This window comes from Triturus cristatus, chromosome 1_1, assembly GCF_964204655.1.
Source record: "Triturus cristatus chromosome 1_1, aTriCri1.1, whole genome shotgun sequence".
NCBI classification, from domain to species: domain Eukaryota; kingdom Metazoa; phylum Chordata; class Amphibia; order Caudata; family Salamandridae; genus Triturus; species Triturus cristatus.
The window spans coordinates 29,064,410-29,083,335 of NC_140579.1; the positions used below are offsets into that span (position 1 = coordinate 29,064,410).

General features: G+C 46.4%; 1 protein-coding gene across 4 annotated transcripts in view; it reads right to left on the reverse strand.

Moving 5' to 3' along the window:
• The window catches only part of LOC146869226 (ethanolamine kinase 1-like), a 165,548-nt gene that overhangs the window by 41,276 nt on the left and 105,346 nt on the right, over positions 1 to 18,926 (reverse strand). For 3 of the 4 annotated variants that reach the window (XM_085644843.1, XM_085644999.1, XM_085645091.1), the window contains 2 exons: positions 13,363 to 13,446; positions 12,966 to 13,126 (listed from right to left, as the gene is read on the reverse strand). In XM_085644843.1, the coding sequence (XP_085500969.1) occupies positions 12,966 to 13,126; positions 13,363 to 13,446 (245 nt within the window). Of the gene's footprint in view, positions 1 to 11,716; positions 12,350 to 12,842; positions 13,127 to 13,362; positions 13,447 to 18,926 lie in introns of those variants that run through there. The other variant, XM_085644918.1, reaches the window with a different exon arrangement.

The following is an 18,926-nucleotide window of genomic DNA, read 5'->3' on the forward strand; positions in this document are numbered from 1 at the left end:
AGTTACAGCCAAACCTGCTGACTTTGGAAGTGAGAAACCAGGTTCCAGTCCCGGCGTTGGCTCAACATCCTGTGATTCTGGGCAAACACTTAATCTCCCAGCACCTGAAGTAAGAAGAAATTTGATTTGTGTAGTGTAACTGGTGCTCATGTAAGTCGCTCTAATGCCCTAGCGCCGAGTTCACCCTATGTAATAGTATAAAAAAGCAATTAGAAAAAAATGCAATTTATTCATGTTATAACATTTTGCAAGGGCCAGAGCATGATATTTAGAGAGCACAATTTATATAAAAATATCCATATTCTGTTTTAACATGGCTTTTCTGTCTTTGTTCAGTTTAGCTATTCGTCACGGATGAGTAAAGCAGCTTTAGAACTAATTTTAAAGTGCTTTCACCTTACTGACTGATTAGAGGAAAAAATACAGACTTTCGGTGATTTTCTTAATTTTTGCACTGGCCAGAATATTAAAATATAGCTCACATTAGTGTAAAAAAACTTTCAAAAAATAAAATAAAAAAAAGGCCAGGTGGTAACCCTAGCCAGATCAGGTGTTGTGGCCCTTGGGTCGTTTTATTTCACCTCACCCACCTGGCCAAAAGGCTGTGCTTCTCGTTTTCACCAATCTTACTGATTCTATAAGCTTTAAAACGCTTAGGTTACCAAGCATTTCTCGAAAAATGAGTCCAATGAGACTAACCAATTGATGTTTCATGAAAGCGCACAATTCGTGAATGTGGGCCACTTTTTGGGACTTCCCGGGTCTAACTGCAATCCCACCCTGGCAACAGGCGTCTGAGGTGCAATCCCCATCTCCAAGACCTTCCCTGGCCTAGGCTAAGCCAGCATGTTCTGTTTGGGGTTGCCAGAGATTCCACCTACCCATCGAAACACCACAATGGCATCTGCGGTGCCTCCCACATCCTGCAGGGGGCGCTATAACAAGGATTGGTTTTAGTCAGTGCAGAGCTTACTCACACGATTCAGGCAAACCTTGTACTTGTGACACTACCTTTACAATCATGGACGTCTGCAGGAGAGGCAAAGGGGCGGTTACACCCCCCACCTCTATTTTTCATTTGCCCTTTAATAACATTTCAAGCTGTGCAAATTAATATTTGTTTACAAAGAGAGAGAAAGAGAGAAGCCCACACACATAAGAGAGTGTGGGGCTGTTCTGGGGAGCCCTCGTGCTATCCTATTCATTTCGGCGTATCAAAGAACTCCTTCGGCATGAGAGCCACAGAGAAATCAAATATTGACTTTCTTTAATAATTGCTTGCAAAAATAAGTCAATATTTGACTAACTCCCTTGCATAATTAGCAAGTGGATAACATAAACCACTGGACCTGCTTTATGTTTTTTTTTAATACTGGGAAGAAGCCTGGACTGGAAAAAAGCGAAACATTTCGCCTTTTGAAACCCTGCCTCGAACCACAGAAGCAAGGAAAGGATTGTAATTCTGGATTCGTGGAAACATATTGAGCCACGTCTGAAAAAGCGCTCAGTTAGTCAATTTCTGATCCCCTTCCACTCATATCAAAGCGGCTAATGCAACAATTATTTTGCGAGAGGATGTCAAGGGAATGACGGTAGAATGATGCCCCTCCCCGAAAAAAATTCAACGGACGCCCATGTTTATTGTGCATCCATATGAAGCACGCGGAGTCTGTGCAAGTTAGGACGACAATGTGTCACGTGGCAGCTGCGCTTGGATATACATAGGGAAGGTAGGCGCTAACTTGGGAGGAGAGACAGGCTCTGCTAGGGAAATTGCATCGCACTGAGCCGCATCAGCGTCTACCCCCGCTGTACCTGTACTGAGGGGGTGGGAGACAGATGCATGGCATGGGTGGCATATGCTCCCGGATATGGCATCTTTGATGTGCTTCATGTCGAGATGGCTTGCGGTTTACCTGCTGTAGAGCAGGGTTTACGTTTGCTGTGACAACCTATATATATATATAGAAATACATATTTTTTCTTTTGTTCAAATAGTTTTTATTGCATTTTGCAGAAAGAGTAACAAACGTAAAGATATTGGCTGAAATAAGTTAATCAAAAGAGGTGCAATATACCATTTGCACCAGTATATAGGAGTTACAGAAGAGAAAGTGCACATTTCTACATCAACAACAGTTCTATCATCTGTTGGTTTCGTAGATAGTTGTTCAGAGATTAGCATTTAGGCATATCACTACAAAATAAAACACATTTGTGTATTGAATATTAAAATCGAGCGGGATATCGGACGGCATATTTATCTGCTATGAGTACACAGGTGAAACAGCTGTCAGCACTTAGATCTGAGAGGTAAGAAGCCAATGAAATAGATGTCAGGGAAGACTCACGCCAATGGAGAGGCCCCATAACGGGGTGGAGTCCTGATAGAGCGGTTATAATGGCAGGAGGAGCGCACCCTATCATGTGCGGTGCTGAGGTAAAGGAGGCTCACACTGAGGGGGGTGGCATCAGGTGAGCCAGTCTGAGAGCCGGGCGCCATGGCGAGCGCTGTAGTGAGATGTTATCGACGCCTCTGAAAGGTGAGCCGCTCCCGCCGCATCCGGCGCGAGATGACACCAGAATGTTTCCAATGGTCAAGAACCAGCTTGCAGGCCAGTGTGAGTTTCGGGTCCAACAGACATCGCTCATTTTCATTCTTTAGTTTAGGATCCAGGCAGCCCAGGATTACATAAGAGAATTCTTTGGTGGGTTCAATGTTGAAGGTGTGCTTTGTGCACTCGAAAAACTTGTCCAAGGGTTTGCAGGATGGGGCAGTCAAAAAACTTACGAGCCAGATTTCCCTCCTGAAGGTTGCAATTCCAGCACTTCCGGTTTTGACTAAGATTAACCTTATGGAGTCTGGAGGGGGTCCAGTGTGCTCTGTTGATGATCATAAATGAATGTTGCTGGAGTTCAGCTCCTTTTTCCATCTTAGTTTGTTAGGGGTGTGGACCCCAATGAGGTTTGGAAGAAGAAGTTTATGTATTCTAGAAACAAAATGACTGACTTTAAGTATCTGTCCAATCAGAGCGGGTAGGAAGGGGTTAACATGCATTAATAGGTGTTTTGTAATCTGCTCTTTCGGTTTCAGGAATTTATAAAAATCCAGATTATCTAGAGTGTACCACATTTGTCGGGAAGAAAAGAGCAGCGCTAGATTGCCTTTGTAAATGTCACTGATTAGATTGATGCCCTTGTCAGACAATTCTTGTCAGTATGTCAATTGGCCATCAACTTTGAATTTGGAGTTATGCCATATGGATGCCATGTTAGAGTTACCTATTTTGACCTGAGATCAATAGTTGAATTGAATAAGAGTTTTTTGGTATTTTCTATGATGTACTTAGAGTGTGGGAGTTGGTAGGTGTGCATTGTTAAGATTGGTGGGATGGGTATATTGTTTATGAGTGAGTTTTCAATTGCTACCCAAAGCGGTTGGTATTCTGAGCTATTAACAAGCCAGTTGGTGCCCTGTTTACAGAGATAGGCTGTTTAGTAGTTTCTGAAAATAGGGAGGCCTACTCCCCCTCTATCTTTGGCCAATCTGAGTTTTTTAAGTGAGATTATCAGTTTCTTCCCTTGCCAGAGAAAGTTATTAAAAGCATGAGCTATCTTTCTTAAAAAGTCTTCTGACAGCGTCATGTGAAGCATACTGATGAGATAATTAACCAAAGGTATAATCTTCATTTTTAAGGTTCAACCATAAGGGGTGTCTTTTAATCAGGAGAAATGGCGCCTATCGAGTTTGCAATAGTCTGTGATGATATGAATTCTGCGGTGCAACAAGGTGAGGGAAAACACCCTATACCCTCAAATATTTGGTCACTAGGGGCAATACAGCAATTGATTCTTATCCTCTGCACACGCTCAATTTACAAGTTAAGTAACATCAGGTAGAAAATATTTGTATCAATAAAGAGTAAAAGTTCTTGTGTTTGTCTTGATTTGTCTTTAATCCAAAGCACGCCCAGCCAACACGTGTTTCGTCAAACGGTAAAGACCCCACAACTTCTTCAGGGCTGTATGGCTGTAAATTCTATGTTCCGAATCCTCTCTGCCGGTTCTTATTCCAACCCGGCTGGTCAATGTATTTCAACACGATATCCACCAAAATATTCTTAACGCCTGGTGATAGATCCCACCTTCATTACAGCTCGGTGAATCCTCCCGAGTGCGGGAGCTGTATCAGAGTACACGTCCCGTTGGTCGAGACCTTGAGGGTGGTCTTGTCTATGATGGCGAGTCCACCTCCTACGTTGGTGCGGTCTCTGCGGGTGATCTTGTAGCCGTCCGGTATGGCTATGGCGATGTCGGGTGCCGAGAAGTCGTTCATCCAGGTCTCAGGAAGGCTAAATCCGGGGAGGATGTGTCGAGCAGGTCCCAGAGTTCGACGGCGTGTTTGCATGCGGAGCGGGTGTTCAGTAGTATGCATCTGAGGTGGTTGCGTCCTGTCCTGGTGGGTGGGTTGGAGGCTCAGAGGCTGGTGAAGCTGCAGTTCCAACACAAGAAGGGTCCTTCGGTGCACTTTGGGGCGGCCAGGAAGCAGGTTTGCGGTTGTCTGGTGTTGAGTGTGTGGAGGGTGTTGGCGTCGTAGCGGCGTAGGATGTCCTGGTATTTGTGGGGCCAGGGGTTCTGGCACTGGGCGCAGTCCCGGCCCCTTACGGGCGCAGATGGGCTTGCCTTAGGCACGGCCGCACAGCGGCCGCCATAAGAAGGGGAGGTGGGAGGGAGGAGCAGCTGGTAGGTGGGTGCGGAGGAATGGGAGAGCGGGGGGCGGGGCCACAGGGGACGCAGCGGTGGGAAAACGGGACGGCGGGAAAACAGGAGTGAGGAACGGCGAGGGGTACAGAAGGCAAAAAGGGCAAAAGAAGGCAGAAGGGCACAGTAATGGCACAAGAGGGAAGGAGAAATAACAAAATAAGACAATAAAACAAATAAAGCAAATTACAGAGAACACAAAGGCAAAAAGGGCAAAAAAGGCAGAAGGGCACCGTAATGGCACAAGAGGGAAGGAGAAATAACAAAATAAGACAATAAAACAAATAAAGCAAATTACAGAGAACACGAAGGCAAAAAGGGCAAAAAAGGCAGAAGGGCACAGTAATGGCACAAGAGGGAAGGAGAAATAACAAAATAAGACAATAAAACAAATAAAGCAAATTTCAGAGAACACGAGCAAGAGCAAACCTTTGGCCTACCACTGGCCACCAGGGTTGAGGCGCAGGTGGTAGCCTGCGGGTGGAGGAGGGCCTCGAACTCCGTCAGCGACAGCTGGGCTAAGGGCACGGGCACACAGGTGGTGCTGTGCGGAGCGGGGAGCGACCTGCCTAAAGAGGGTCAAGGGTCGCTCTCCTCACCATGCAGCGGGCGCCATAAGAAGGGGAGGTGGGAGTGAGGAGCAGCTGGGTGGTGGGAGTGGACGAATGGGAGAGCGGGGGGCGGGGCCGCACGGGACGCAGCGGCGGGAAAATGTGACGGCGTGAAAATTGGAGTGAGGAACGGCGAGGGGTACAGAAGGCAAAAAGGGCAAAAAAAGGCATAAGGACACAGTAATGGCACAAGAGGGAAGGAGAAATAACAAAATAAGACAATAAAACAAATAAAGGAAATTACAGAAAACTCGAAGGCAAAAAGGACAAAAAAGGCAGAAGGGCACAGTAATGGCACAAGAGGGAAGGAGGAATAAGAAAATAAAACAAATAAAGCAAATTACAGAGAACACGAGCAAGAGCAAACCTTTGGCCTACCACTGGCCACCAGGATTGAGGCGCAGGTGGTAGCCTGCGGGTGGAGGAGAACCTAGAACTCCGTCAGCGACAGCTGGGCTAAGGGCACGGGCACACAGGTGGTTCTGTGCGGCGTGGGGAGCGACCTGCCTAAAAAGGGTCAAGGGTCGCTCCTTGGACTCCTTGCTTGATGATGGACAGAATTTGATGGCATGATTGATATATGAGACTTTTGGATGAAAAACCTTCCCAATGAACATTCATTACTCAAATGACACAATTAAATTTTGATTCTTAGTGCAACTTTTCTCATTTTGTGTTGAAAACATCTACTGTTACTTCACTTGCCATTGGTGAACAGCTACACACACCCAAGGATGAACTTCCGCACTATTTAATGAATATATGATAAAGTCGCTTCAAAATTGAAAAAAAGTGTATTTCTTTAACAACAAAGATAAAAACAGCATAAAGAGGTACACGGTTTGAAGAAGTTTACTAACACCGATTCATGATTCCAACAACTTTACAGACTGCCTAAATATTATGACCCTAATGTCTAATTGGTTACAAATAATAAAGATGTCACTTCATTTCAGGTGTGACCCTGGCACTTTTCCATTTGCGGGACGCACAGTTATCCAGTGGCCCACTCCATGTGCCACATCTCTGGTTAATGTTGGCTATTTAGATGGCTGTGCCAAGTTTACCATTATTTGTAAGTTCGTTTTGCCTTTAGAACCCAGATGAATCCATGGTATTCATTCTCGTAATCTTTATATTTGTGTAATATAAAAACGTGTTTGTGTTTCAAGTATCGAAATGCTTTACAAACACACTGTAATCACAGAAGTAGAACTCAGTTAAAGATAGGTGGTACCACACGATATTTGTAAATTCAACAGTAAATACCTGTTTAATTTACAAATATCGTGTGGTATATGGTCTTTTCATCTCTTTTGGACATCTACGTAACCCTTTCCTGTTGCCATTGTGCATATTTCCATTGCTATTAATTACATTGTTCACAGGGACCATTGTTTCTGTTTATATAATACTTACCCTGGTTTCATGTGAGTAAGGTGTCCATTGTTCTCTTTTGCACAGATGTTTGCTTGAAGCTTTGCCCAACAGCAGTTAACCCTTTGCACATCGGATAATATAGAAACACAGCCCCCCTTTCCGGGCCAATTACGGCTCCCCCTGCCCCACAACCCATCCCCTGCTTTTCCTTCTCCTGCCTCCCCCGCTACTTACCTGCTCTAACTTATCTTCCTCTCGTGTCTTCTTCCTGTGTCTTCTTCCCCTTAACACCACCCACTGCCCCTGCACTCCTCACCTTTCCAAGAACCTACTTAATGGAAGTGGTTGCCTGACTGTTGCAAGTGGTGCAGTACTAGGGCACCGAAGGCGCACCAAAGGCCAGCCCAACTGCACCTATCAGTGTCTGGACCGTGCTGGGGGCCATAACCCCTGGTTGGATTATCCAGCGTTACTACTCTGCAGCAACCCTCCATGCACTCAACCCCGGACGCCCCTCTACCCACTGTTGCCGTCCCACACTTCACAGCATGGTAGGACCTTTCTCTTGCTTGCACTGTTAATACACCTGCAGCAACATGGTACCACTCCCCCCCCCTCACTCAGACTCCCATGTCACCAGCTAACAGTCTCACCCATCACCACACCTGACCTTCAGCACACACCCAAATGCATTCTCCCAAACACCATCTCTATCAAAAAACACTGCATTGAAATTTGGCACCTCCTCAACAAGTGCACACCAGACCTCCTGTTACTAACAGAGGCCTGGATGAGCCGCAAATGAGCTCCTGACATTGCTGTGGCCATTCCAGCATGATAAAAAAACTGCACGTTAGGATTGTCATCATAAACCTGGCGGAGGTCTCGCCATTATCTACAAAGACACCCATACATGCACAACCACCACTGACCCGACACCCCTTTCATGGAACACCTGCACTTCCACCTGCAAGCAATCAACAACACCACCGTAAAGGGCACCGTAACCTACAGATCACCTGGTCCACGAGGCAACTTCAGCAACCTCACCTAAGACTTCATCGCGCCCACCTTGCCTTCAATTTCAAGGATTTTCTTCTTCTCTATGACTTCATCTTCCACCTGGCAGTCCCCTATGAGCACAGCTCCACTAATCTCCTTGAGAGTGTACACAATATAAGACTTTCCCAGCTCGACACAGACCCATCCTACAATGCAGGACACACTTTAGAGATGATCTTTGGCTCTGGCAACTACATTAGCTATCTCTCTGTTTCGCCCATCACATGGACCGACTACTACATTATCCTTTCCAATATTTTCACAACTTAAGCTAAAGCTCTCGTCGACACCAGCCGACCAAGCCAGAACTGGGGCAGAATAAAGGAATTAGACTTGCTGTACACTCTCGAAGGTAGTCAATCCGACACCGCCAACAACCCAACCTAGCCAAGGTGTTAGAAATTGGGGTCTCTAGTTGGCAGAGGTAGGTACCTTTGTCAGAGGTAGGTACCTTTGTCAAAATAGGACAGGCCCGCTTCAGGTACAACGGAAATCTACTCCCACCACTTTACATGCTGACCGGGCCTATTCAGGTGCTAGTGAAAACTCCTCCCTCTACTCTGAATGCAGCCCAGGTCTATTCTTCCCAGCCCTGACTCATTCAGGAAAGGCAGGACACACATCAACCCCCCCCCCCCCCTCCCTCAGTGGCTGTCTGAGATAATGCACCTCCGCAGCCCCTGTCACTAAAAAACCAGACAGTCAATACACAAATAGTCAGAGGCACACAGAATGGTTAAACAAGAAAATGCCTACGTTCTAAAAGTGGCATTTGCAAAGACACAATTTAAAAACAATCTTCAGTAAAAGATGTGTTATTAAATTCTGAGTTCAGTAAGCTTAAACTTTATTTTTCGATCTTATCCCTATGGGAAGATATGCTTGTAAAATGTTACAAAGCATTCTCCATTCTGTCCTATGGGGCAAGATAGCCTTTCAATAGTGAAAAACAAAATTGGCAGTATTTCACTATCAGGACATGATACACATATCAGTACATGTCCTACCTTTCACATACAGTGCACCCTGCCCAGGGGGGGTACCTTGGGCCTACCATAGGGGTGTCCTATATGTAAGAAAAGGGAAGGTTAGGGCCTGGCAAGTGGGTGCACTTGTCAAGTTGACATGGCAGTTAGCAAACTGCACACAGATATTGCAGTGGCAGGCCTGAGACATCTTTTCAGGGCTACTCAAGTGGGTGGCACAATCAGTGCTGCAGGCCCACTAGTAGTATTCGATTTACCAGCCCCGGCACACCCAGTGCACTTTACTAGGGACTGACCAGTAAATGAAAATATGCCAATCCTGGATAACCAATCATGTTCACAATTTACACAGCAAGCATATGCACTTTAGCACTGATTATCAGTGGTAAAGTGCCCAGAGTCCTAAAACCAACAAACACAGGTCAGGAAAAAATAGGAGGAAAAACCTGAAAAAAGGGCCAAGTTCAACACAAGGACATCTCCAACTTCAAACAATGGATCTACAACTGCCCCCAAGCTCCTGCATCCATCAAAACTCCCAAACATCGCAGCACCAACAACCGGGTCTCTTGATAGATGGAAGAACACCGGACTCCAAAAGATTCTGCAAACAGCTAGAAGCGAAGAACCAACCATTACACCAGTGCTAGATCAACCTACAAGGCTGCTGTCAGGTACTACCACAACCTCCTGAGAGCTACCAGAAGAAACACCCTCATGGATAGGATTGAGGCCAGATCCAACAGCGCAAAGAGATAAATGCCATTATCAAGGAATTCATCACCCACTCACAGGAACGCTGTGACAACCTTTCAAATTACCTCAACAACAAAATTGAGACGATTTACAATAACTTTGAAAAGCAGCCAAACCCAGAGGACATCATCAGAATACTGCACACCGACCTAACCAACTGGAGAACACTCTCTGAGGGAGACACCACCTCGATCATGAAGCCTGTCCACTCTGGGACTCTCACAGACCCATATCCATACCATAACTATCATCTAGGAGCACCCATGATCAGCAAATGCCTCACCTACATCATCAACTCCTCCATTGCGTCTGCAACTTTCCCAGAGGAGTGGAAGCATGCTGCAGTCACAGCCCTCGTAAAAAAAAATCCATCATCTGACCCCAACGAACCAAACATCAGACCTATCTCCCTAATACCGTATCCAGCAAAGGTGACAGAGAAAGCAATGAGCCAGCAACTCACCAACCACCTGGCAGTCCTCAATCTTCTCAACCACTCCCAATCTGGATTCCGCAGCAAGAAAAGCACCGAGACAGCACTTATTGCCATCACAGGTATAAGATTCGCACCCTCCTAAACCTTGGAGAAACTGCCACCCTCATACAGTTGTACCTCTTTCTACATCACTGAGGACACAACGCCGAAATACAGCGCTTATGCTGTTTCCAGGGAGGCATACTATAGCCTTTGATTTCTTCACACGCAAGTTCACTAGATGTATACTACTGCAACCTTTTTTTCAGCCTAATCGAAGCAGGAGATTTATATATTAATAAGATAGAGTACGCATCTACGCTAGGAGACACACTGGCCACTAACGATTTTTGCCCTTGGGGAATTCTCCTAATCGTGGGGACTTTCTACAGGTGCTTCACGTTTCTAATGGAGATACACATTACTAAACGATTCCCTCCAGACTATGACTCTGGTTTGGGAGTCACTCTAGACGAATGGCCTGAGATTCAAATTAACCTTTTAAAGGGTCGTCTTTATCTTCCGTTTCCATAAAAATCGGACACTAGCTTCCAATTCTCCTTGGATGTTTCATCTTCCATACGCAAAGCCTTGAAGAAGTTACCTTGTAACGAAACACATGTCGGCTGTTTTTCCATCATCGCCAACAGTGAGGCCGCATGATCTTGACCTCCGTGTACTTACTAATAACAATAGAACTCATGTCAAGAAATATGTGCTTGTGTTTTGGACTACACCCTGGCTATTGGTTACACATTCTTGTATGAAAGGTCAAGCTTGACATTAAATGACATTGTACAGCAATCTAATTGTATGGATTGGTTTCCTGTGAGCAGTCATCACAGATATTTCATTGTAATTGTGTAACACTATATGACAACTATAAGTTATTTGGAGAGTGCCGAGGTACAGTGGTTTTTTTAGGCGTCACACGGGAGCTATTAGGAACTCTTGTGTTGTGACATCTGTGGTAGTGGGGTGTCTCTATTCGGTTACCTTGAGTGGCACCAATACTATGGGATTGTACTGCCAAATTGGACCAATCTACTGTTTATGACTGATGTGCAATACTATAAAACCATCACTACCTTTCATGTTATATTGGACAGTTGTACCTTTTGGCAGCATTCAACACTGTGTCACACTCCAAACTCTTCAAAAGATTACATGACACAGGCATCCAAGGCCCAGATCTTGAATGGATAGGCCCCTTCTCCACAAAGAGAAATCAGTGAGTCAGACTCCCCACCTATACATTGGAGTCCAAGGACCTGATCTGCAGAGTCCCGCAAGGATCATCCTTCAGCCACACCCTAATGAACATTTACATGACACCACTCGCAGACATCATCAGATCGCATGGCTTCTCCAACATCTCCTATGCCGATGGCACACAACCCTTTGTCTCTATGTCAGACAAATTCCCCACGACCAGATCCAACTTCACCGAATGCATGATCCACGTAGCAGAATGGATGAGGACCAACTGCTTCAAACTCAACAAGGATAAGATAGAAGTGCTGATCTTCGGGAACAAAATCTCTCCCTGAGACTCCAACTGGTGACCATCTGAGCTCGGCCCCACTCCATCACCCACCACCCATACATGCAAACTGGGGACTATATTAGATGATAAACTCAACATAGCCTCTCAGGTGAACACATTTAGCTTCTCCTGATACCACTTTTTTTTTTTATTATAGTTTTATATAGAGCAAACTTGACCCGAATCGGGTATCAGAACGCTTTATATAGGCGCTTTACATAGCACCAGTTGCGTTACATTAGGACACATTCATTTTTGTTAGGCAGGGGGAGATTAAGTGATTTGCCCAGAATCACAGGATGTTCAGCGTTATTGCCGAGACTCGAAGCCAGTTTCCCAGATTCGAGGTCAAACGCCCTAGCCGTTAGGCCAACTCCTCTCCTCTCCACATGCTACGCATTCTCAAGAAAATCTTCAGATGAATTCCCAAGAACACCAGATGTACCGTCACTCAAGCCCTAATCATCAACAGACTTGACTACGCTAATGCACTCTATGCCAGGACACCCAACCACCTTCTCCGCCGTCTTCAGACTATCCTGAATGCCTCTGCAAGACTCGTCCTGGACCTTCCCTGGCCACACCCACATCATGCCTCATTACAGAGATCTTCACTGGCTGCTGATACACAAACACTGCGAATTCAAACTCTTCATACATGCATACATGGCACTGCATAACATTAGACTAGCACATCTCAACTTCTCCCTTCACTTTCACCAGACACCTTCACTCTGTCTCTCTCTCTCTCTCTCACACACACACCCCGCATCTGCAGAGGCAGAACAGGAGGGCTAGCCTTCTCATACTTCGCAGTCAAAACATGGAATGACCTCCCTGCGTGCCTATGGGCCTCCTCCACGCTTCCAGAATTGCATAAGAAGCTGAAGACCTTGCTCTTTAACTAATACCCTGCAGACTACCTTCACACCTGCTCCAGCGCCTGAATACCCCTCAAGTGATTAGTTGAGCTATAAAAATCTCCGTAACATAACATGACATAACAAGGGCCTCCACATCTGTGGCAGAATCTCTGCACTCTGGGCGGAATCTCTGCATGGCGCACTGCAGAGTGCGTGCTGTGCTGAGAATTGCCCCGAGCGCAGAGATTTCACCACAAGTACAGAGATTCCACCACGAATACGAAGACTACGCCGTCGTAACTTCACTACACCTTTGCCAGTTGGGCCCCGAATGCCTCATGTCAACTCCTGCCAACACCAGCATCAGACCAATAGCCGCACAGAAATAGAAAATCATATTACTTACAGGCCAGATGGGGCAATAATGAATTCTAGCGCACCAGATATGGAGAACCCTGAGTTCTCCTCATGGCCACATTCAAGGCCTACATACCAAATGAACTGTGCTAGAGAAATAGAGCTTACCAAAGTAAAGTTATTGACTTGCATGTAGAGATCTTCCACTTCTTTTTCAGTCACCCCACTGGTGTCCTTTCGTAGTTTCTTGTAGGACTTCAGGTAGTGTTTGAGCCACTGGAGCTGGGTCTCTCTGCTGGGCAACAGCCTATAATCCATTTCATTCACGCCTAGGAATAGAGTAAGTTATGAAAGTCACAAGGCAAAGCCAAAATGGATGAAGATGCACAGCCATGCACAGAATGTCAATATAAGGTCGTATCTAGCTGCCTGGGGAAGGAAGAGGGGGATCTGCAGTTTGCATTTGGGCAATCAGTCTTAAGTCAATCAGACTGGCTCTTTCAAGCTGTAGTTTATCTATGAGTAAAGCAGAGCAAGTGGAAGAACATGGCCAATGTAAATTCACCTGCAAACTCATTGAAATGGTTGGAGATGTCAAATGCCTGATAATTGTATCCAGTGTATTCATAGTCGATAAACCGTACATGTCCTGTGGGAAGGAGCAAAGTGGAAGAGAGATTAGAAACAGGAACCAAAGTCATGTTTTTTTAAATTTACAAGAGTAGAGTGCCACCTTCTAATAACACAAAGGAAATGCACCCAATGTTTTTATGCTGAGCCCCTCTCCTTCCTTTGCATCAGTGCCAAGCTCTTTTAGCTTCAGGGATGCATTAGAGCCTTTGGGACTAGACTGCTACATTCGTGAGCACTGGCTCCACAAAAAGAGTGCAAGCCTGCGACACAGACTTTTAGAAAGTGACACAGATTGATGTTGTATGTTTCAGTTGTATGGATAATACCAGGACAAGCTTCAATATTAACATTTTTGATTACATGTGGAAACTATTACAGTGCATACACATCGGTAATGTATTCATTCCATAAGCAATAAGACTAGAGGAGATAGTGAATAGCCAGCCTATTCCTTCAAATCCATACATGAAGTTAATTTCACAAGAAAAATTTCATTTTTAAGTCAAAATTTACTAAAGGCTAAATACCTCTTTAGAACATTCTGAAAGCTGATTGCTGCTATTTAGTAACATGCACATAATTTCATTTCATTTCATAGAGCTTTATTTCGGTTAAAAACCATAAAAGCACAAATATAATACAAAAACATATTAATAAAAATTCATAGATCATACTAAACCATAATACATTGGATAAAATAGTTAAAATATGCGGGGGAAAAATCAAGCAATGAAACAATCAATGACCAAAAAAAGAGACAATAAGTAAAACATCATAATACTACACATGATTTGCCTTAATTATTACATTTCTTGCATACCACATAGAGAGGAGGAATCTCGAGGTGGCAAAGACAAACACAGGGGTTGTATCATATTTTAGTAATCTAAAAACTTCCCTGTAATCCCTAAAACCTCTTAATTTACAAAGGGAAATGATCCATTTAATTCGTGGCCTGATATAAGAGGGACAAAAAAGCAAAACGTGCAAGTCGGTCTCCTCTACATGATCGCAACCAGGGCAGGGGCATCCATTTATTTGACAAAGCCCGCAGTGGTAAGGATCCGTGTCTGAATTGAAGATAACGTTTTTTTGCTAGCGAGGGCTGGATGTCATCCAAGAATTTTTCAAAAACATAATAATCCTTCACCTCCAGGAATTTGAGAGACAACCTGCCCAAGCTGGAGTCCAGATCACGGAGATTCAGATGGTGCTGTTTAAGAATAACATCCAGCGCCCTCTTGCTAATCAGGGGACAAGATGTTTCAGGTGAGGTCCACCAATCTTCCCTATGTATATCGTAGCAAAGTTGTTTAACATGTTTAAGCCACAAGATGTTACCCGATCCCCTAATAGACAGTAAATCGACTAACTCCTCCTTATACAACTCTGGAGTAGACCAAAGTCTTCTCCAGTAAAACAAAGGTCGATGTAAAATAGTCTCCTGGATAGGGAACAATCCCAAATCCAGTCTTAAGGGGATTAAAGGAGTACTCTCGGACAGCCAACACACTAACACACACCCCACTACCAATCCCCCAAAGATGCTTGATGGAAGTCACCCCAGACAAGCTGTGTGGGACAGTGGAACCAACACCACCAACACCACTGCCACACCCTGCAACCTCACACACTGGATCAGCAAATGATCCACCAAAGTTGCCACATTGACGGACTTTCCTGTGAAGCACAACAACAGTTAATCCAACTGTGACAAGGCCGAACTACTGGACTCATACAGGTGTGGCCGGACTCTTGTGCCAAGTTTGTGACACAATGAACCATCGTTTGCATTCAAAGCCTGTAAAACGGCACACACAGACATCACCATATCAGTAATCAAGACAAAGAGAGATCCTTCTGATAGGGCAGAGGCACAAAAATACAGGAGCTCAAGAAGCTCATCAGCACTGTGAGTGCACTGCCATTAGCTCCCAATCCACAAGACTGCTCCCCCCCCTTGCAAGGCAGAGGCAATCCCTTGCAACTTTCTAGCACTGCTGGCTCATGTACATACACGCAAGGCTTGGCACACAGAGGCAGACAGCACTATTATCCGCATGAACAAACCCCCTCAGGTTCTGGACTTTCATCTGCAGGAAATACAACACCCGGATCATGTGCAACATCCACTGGGGATCTCCATCAGGCACCTTCCCACACAACATCTCTAACACATCATTCCCCATCTTTGTAGCACCCGTCCAGCACGTCATGTATGTATCCTTTGAGTTAGCCACATTCCATGGTAGATGGAGGCATGCAGTGACCCAGGCCCTTAATAGACAACGGATGGCAGGCCCGCAGGCTCTCAAGGAACATCACCGTGCTTCCCTAACCAGGAAATGTCATCAAGAAGACAGTCAACGAGCAACTGACAAACTGACCCAAACACTAAGACCTCCAGGCAACCTGCACAAGAACATCTTCCACAGTGATCACTCCACTGCAACCGTCAGCATGGCCACCATCACCACCAAGTTTGCACCACTCTACAATGGTGAGGCCACCCCCCTCGAACTCTGAACAGCATTCTACACTATGTGCTACCACACTGTCAGCTCACACATCTCCAACACTGGTATCCAGAGTCTGGACCATAATGAAATCAAGTATCAGCTCACCAGCAAGTCCCGGGGTGTCTACCTGGAGCCTTATGCATGTAGTACACTGTGATCATCTGGACCATGCCCCAGGGGTCATCTCTCAGCATGTCAATCTTCAATGTGTCCATGACCCCCCTCTCCTCCATCACATGCGCACACAACCTCATCATCATCTCGTATGCCATTGACAGCCAGCTGCTCATCACACTCACAAAAGACCATGCCATTTCCAGTTCCTAACTTAAAGGGGCCATGAGTTGTGTTACAAAATGGCTAAACATCACCCAACTGAGGATGGACTTGGCCATGACTTGGGTATTGATCTGCGGATTGTCCACTTACAGCTGTGTCAACTCCTTGTGTCCCAATGACCGGGGCACTGCACCAGCACCCATTGGCAACACACACAAGTTTGTGTTCATCATGGACTGGTTGCTCACAATTGCCATGCAATTGAACAGCATCTGTACCTCATGCTGCAACTTGATCCGCATGATGCACATGATCCACAGATAGATCCACTCCAAGGCAAGAGTGCCCGTCCACAAGGTCCCCGACACCAGCCAACTCAACTACAGCACCACCCTCTACAGAGCAAGAAGAGCAAAAATCCTGGCTGACTTGTCCACATCCCGGGTGCATCTGCACAGCTCATCTTCAATATCACACGCCCCAAACACATCACCGTCCACCTGAGATAGCTGCAATGGCTGAATGTCTGCTGCAGGATGACCTTCAGAATCCTCACCCACACTCAGGAGGCAGGCCCCAACCCAAGACACAAATCCAACCTTTGACGTCTATAATCAAAAACCCCATTGTCCAACTCCGTGCATCCAAACTTGCCCAGTCCCCCATTCTTCACATCCACAGGACTACAGCATGCAGCCCATAGATCTCCCACCTGGCCAAACCGACCAGGGACTCCCTCCCCGGGCCCCTCCACATGACCCATGACCTCTACGCCTTCATGATACTCTTCCACATTGTTCTATCTGCACAGGATTGCAACCCCACCCTCATTAGCTTGAGGACATCATGTTTGAGTGTTGAGCTCCATGTCTGTATTGGATGATACATTGAGACCCATGTGTGTCCTGTACCAGCCTACGATCCAAGGGTATGTATACCTGGCGTTAGTTCAACACTCAGGCATAGTTTTACATTTCCCCACACGTATGTTGTGGACTCATGCAAAATGACAGCAACATCAAATTCAAATTAATGTGTTTTATTGTAGGTCTGGGGTGTGATTTGTTGAAAGAAATAGGTGCTGTACAGGGATAATAGAATCCAAAGTTCACAGGGGGAGATGGTATCCTTGCCATTTGAAGTCATCATAGTCCAGACCACAGTCTTTGGCATCATTGGTCAGACTGTGACCAGCAAGTCCATGCTGCAGAGAATGTCAGTGAATGAGGGGATGCTGTTGCACATGAAGGCCAGGTGCCATGCCAGGTGACCTGGGAGATGTGGATGGCCCGCTGCCTCTCAGTGTCTTTTCCGGGGATGACCCACCTTCCTTGCGGGACCCTCAGATGCAGGCCTTGGCGATGCTCGGGGCGCTCCGTCGGACGAATCCTCCTCCTCCTCCCTCCCTGTGGCTGGTGTTGTTCTTCCCCTCCTGGTGGCACAGGGAGGGTTGCCCTTGTTGTCGGCGATCCGATGAAGGGAATGGCTCATGTCCGTTTCCACCGGCAGGAGCTCAGCCAGTCTTGCCTCCATCCGTCCTTGGTGTTCTTGTTGACTGGCGTGTTGCTCGGCCTTCTGGTTTTTGATATCTGTGAGGGTCTCCACTACCTGGCTGAGGACCTGGGTGTCATGCCGGTATGCGTCGATTATGTTGCAAACGTGTGACATACCAGTCCCTTCAGCTGGCTGGTCCGGTTCTCGCCTCCGCCTGCCTCCACTCCCACCACCCCTGCCCACACGAGCCTGGCCTGCCGTTGTGGGCACATCGGGTCTCCGGGACCCCTGAGGGATGGCAGTTGCGGTGTTGTCTGCCTCCTCCTGGGTGCCCGGCGAACCTGGTCCCTCCAGGTCAGACTGGCTCAGTTGTTCAGTGCGGGCAGGGCTCCTGGGTGTCTCCTGGGATGTGTCAGGAATGGGTGGTTGACACAGATGGTCCTGAAGCAGGTGCTACAGGGGCTCGGACACCAGAGGGGCCAGGTTGATCGGGGTCATCCGCGGAGTCTTGAGAGGCATCACTGCCGGTGGGATCCGGTTCCTCCCGAGCCTGGGACTGTGATTCTTCTCCCCCATTGTTGGGGGGAGATCCATCAGGGTGCCCTGTGTGTGAGAGAAAGACAATGTTAATGTTGTATCATGCGACATCCTTATTTCATACATATTCAAGTTGTCACAGTTCCTCCAGGTAGTTGTATGTTCCTAGCATTCTTCTGCATGTTCACTTGTGGATGGGTATGTTGCGGGGGCAAGATTGATATGTGCTCCTGACTCTTTGAGCTTTTGGTTTTAGTCTTGGGTTCTTCTGGGGCTATGTATTGGTCTTGTTGTGAGACATGTCCATTGTGAGACTGTGTCAATACTTTGCCTGTCCCGGGGGTGTGGTTGTGTGAGGGGTGTGTGTGACAGGGCCTGCTGGTGGGTGTAGTGTGATTTGGCAGTGGGCTCACAGGTGATGTAGCTGTCCCCATATGGGGCATGCTGCAATGACAGTGAGTGTGAGTTACTGTCCTAGCTATCTGAGCGTGTTGTGTTGGTGTTTGAGTTTGTAGTGATTATAGGAGGGCCTTGTGCTGCCTGCAGCAGGGCCAAGTGTCATCTATCTTGTCAGTACTTTGCCAGGCCCTGTACATTGAGCATGGTGCATGGGTATGTACCTGTGCCATATGGGATGAGGCCAATGGTGTGTGATTGTGAGTTGAAG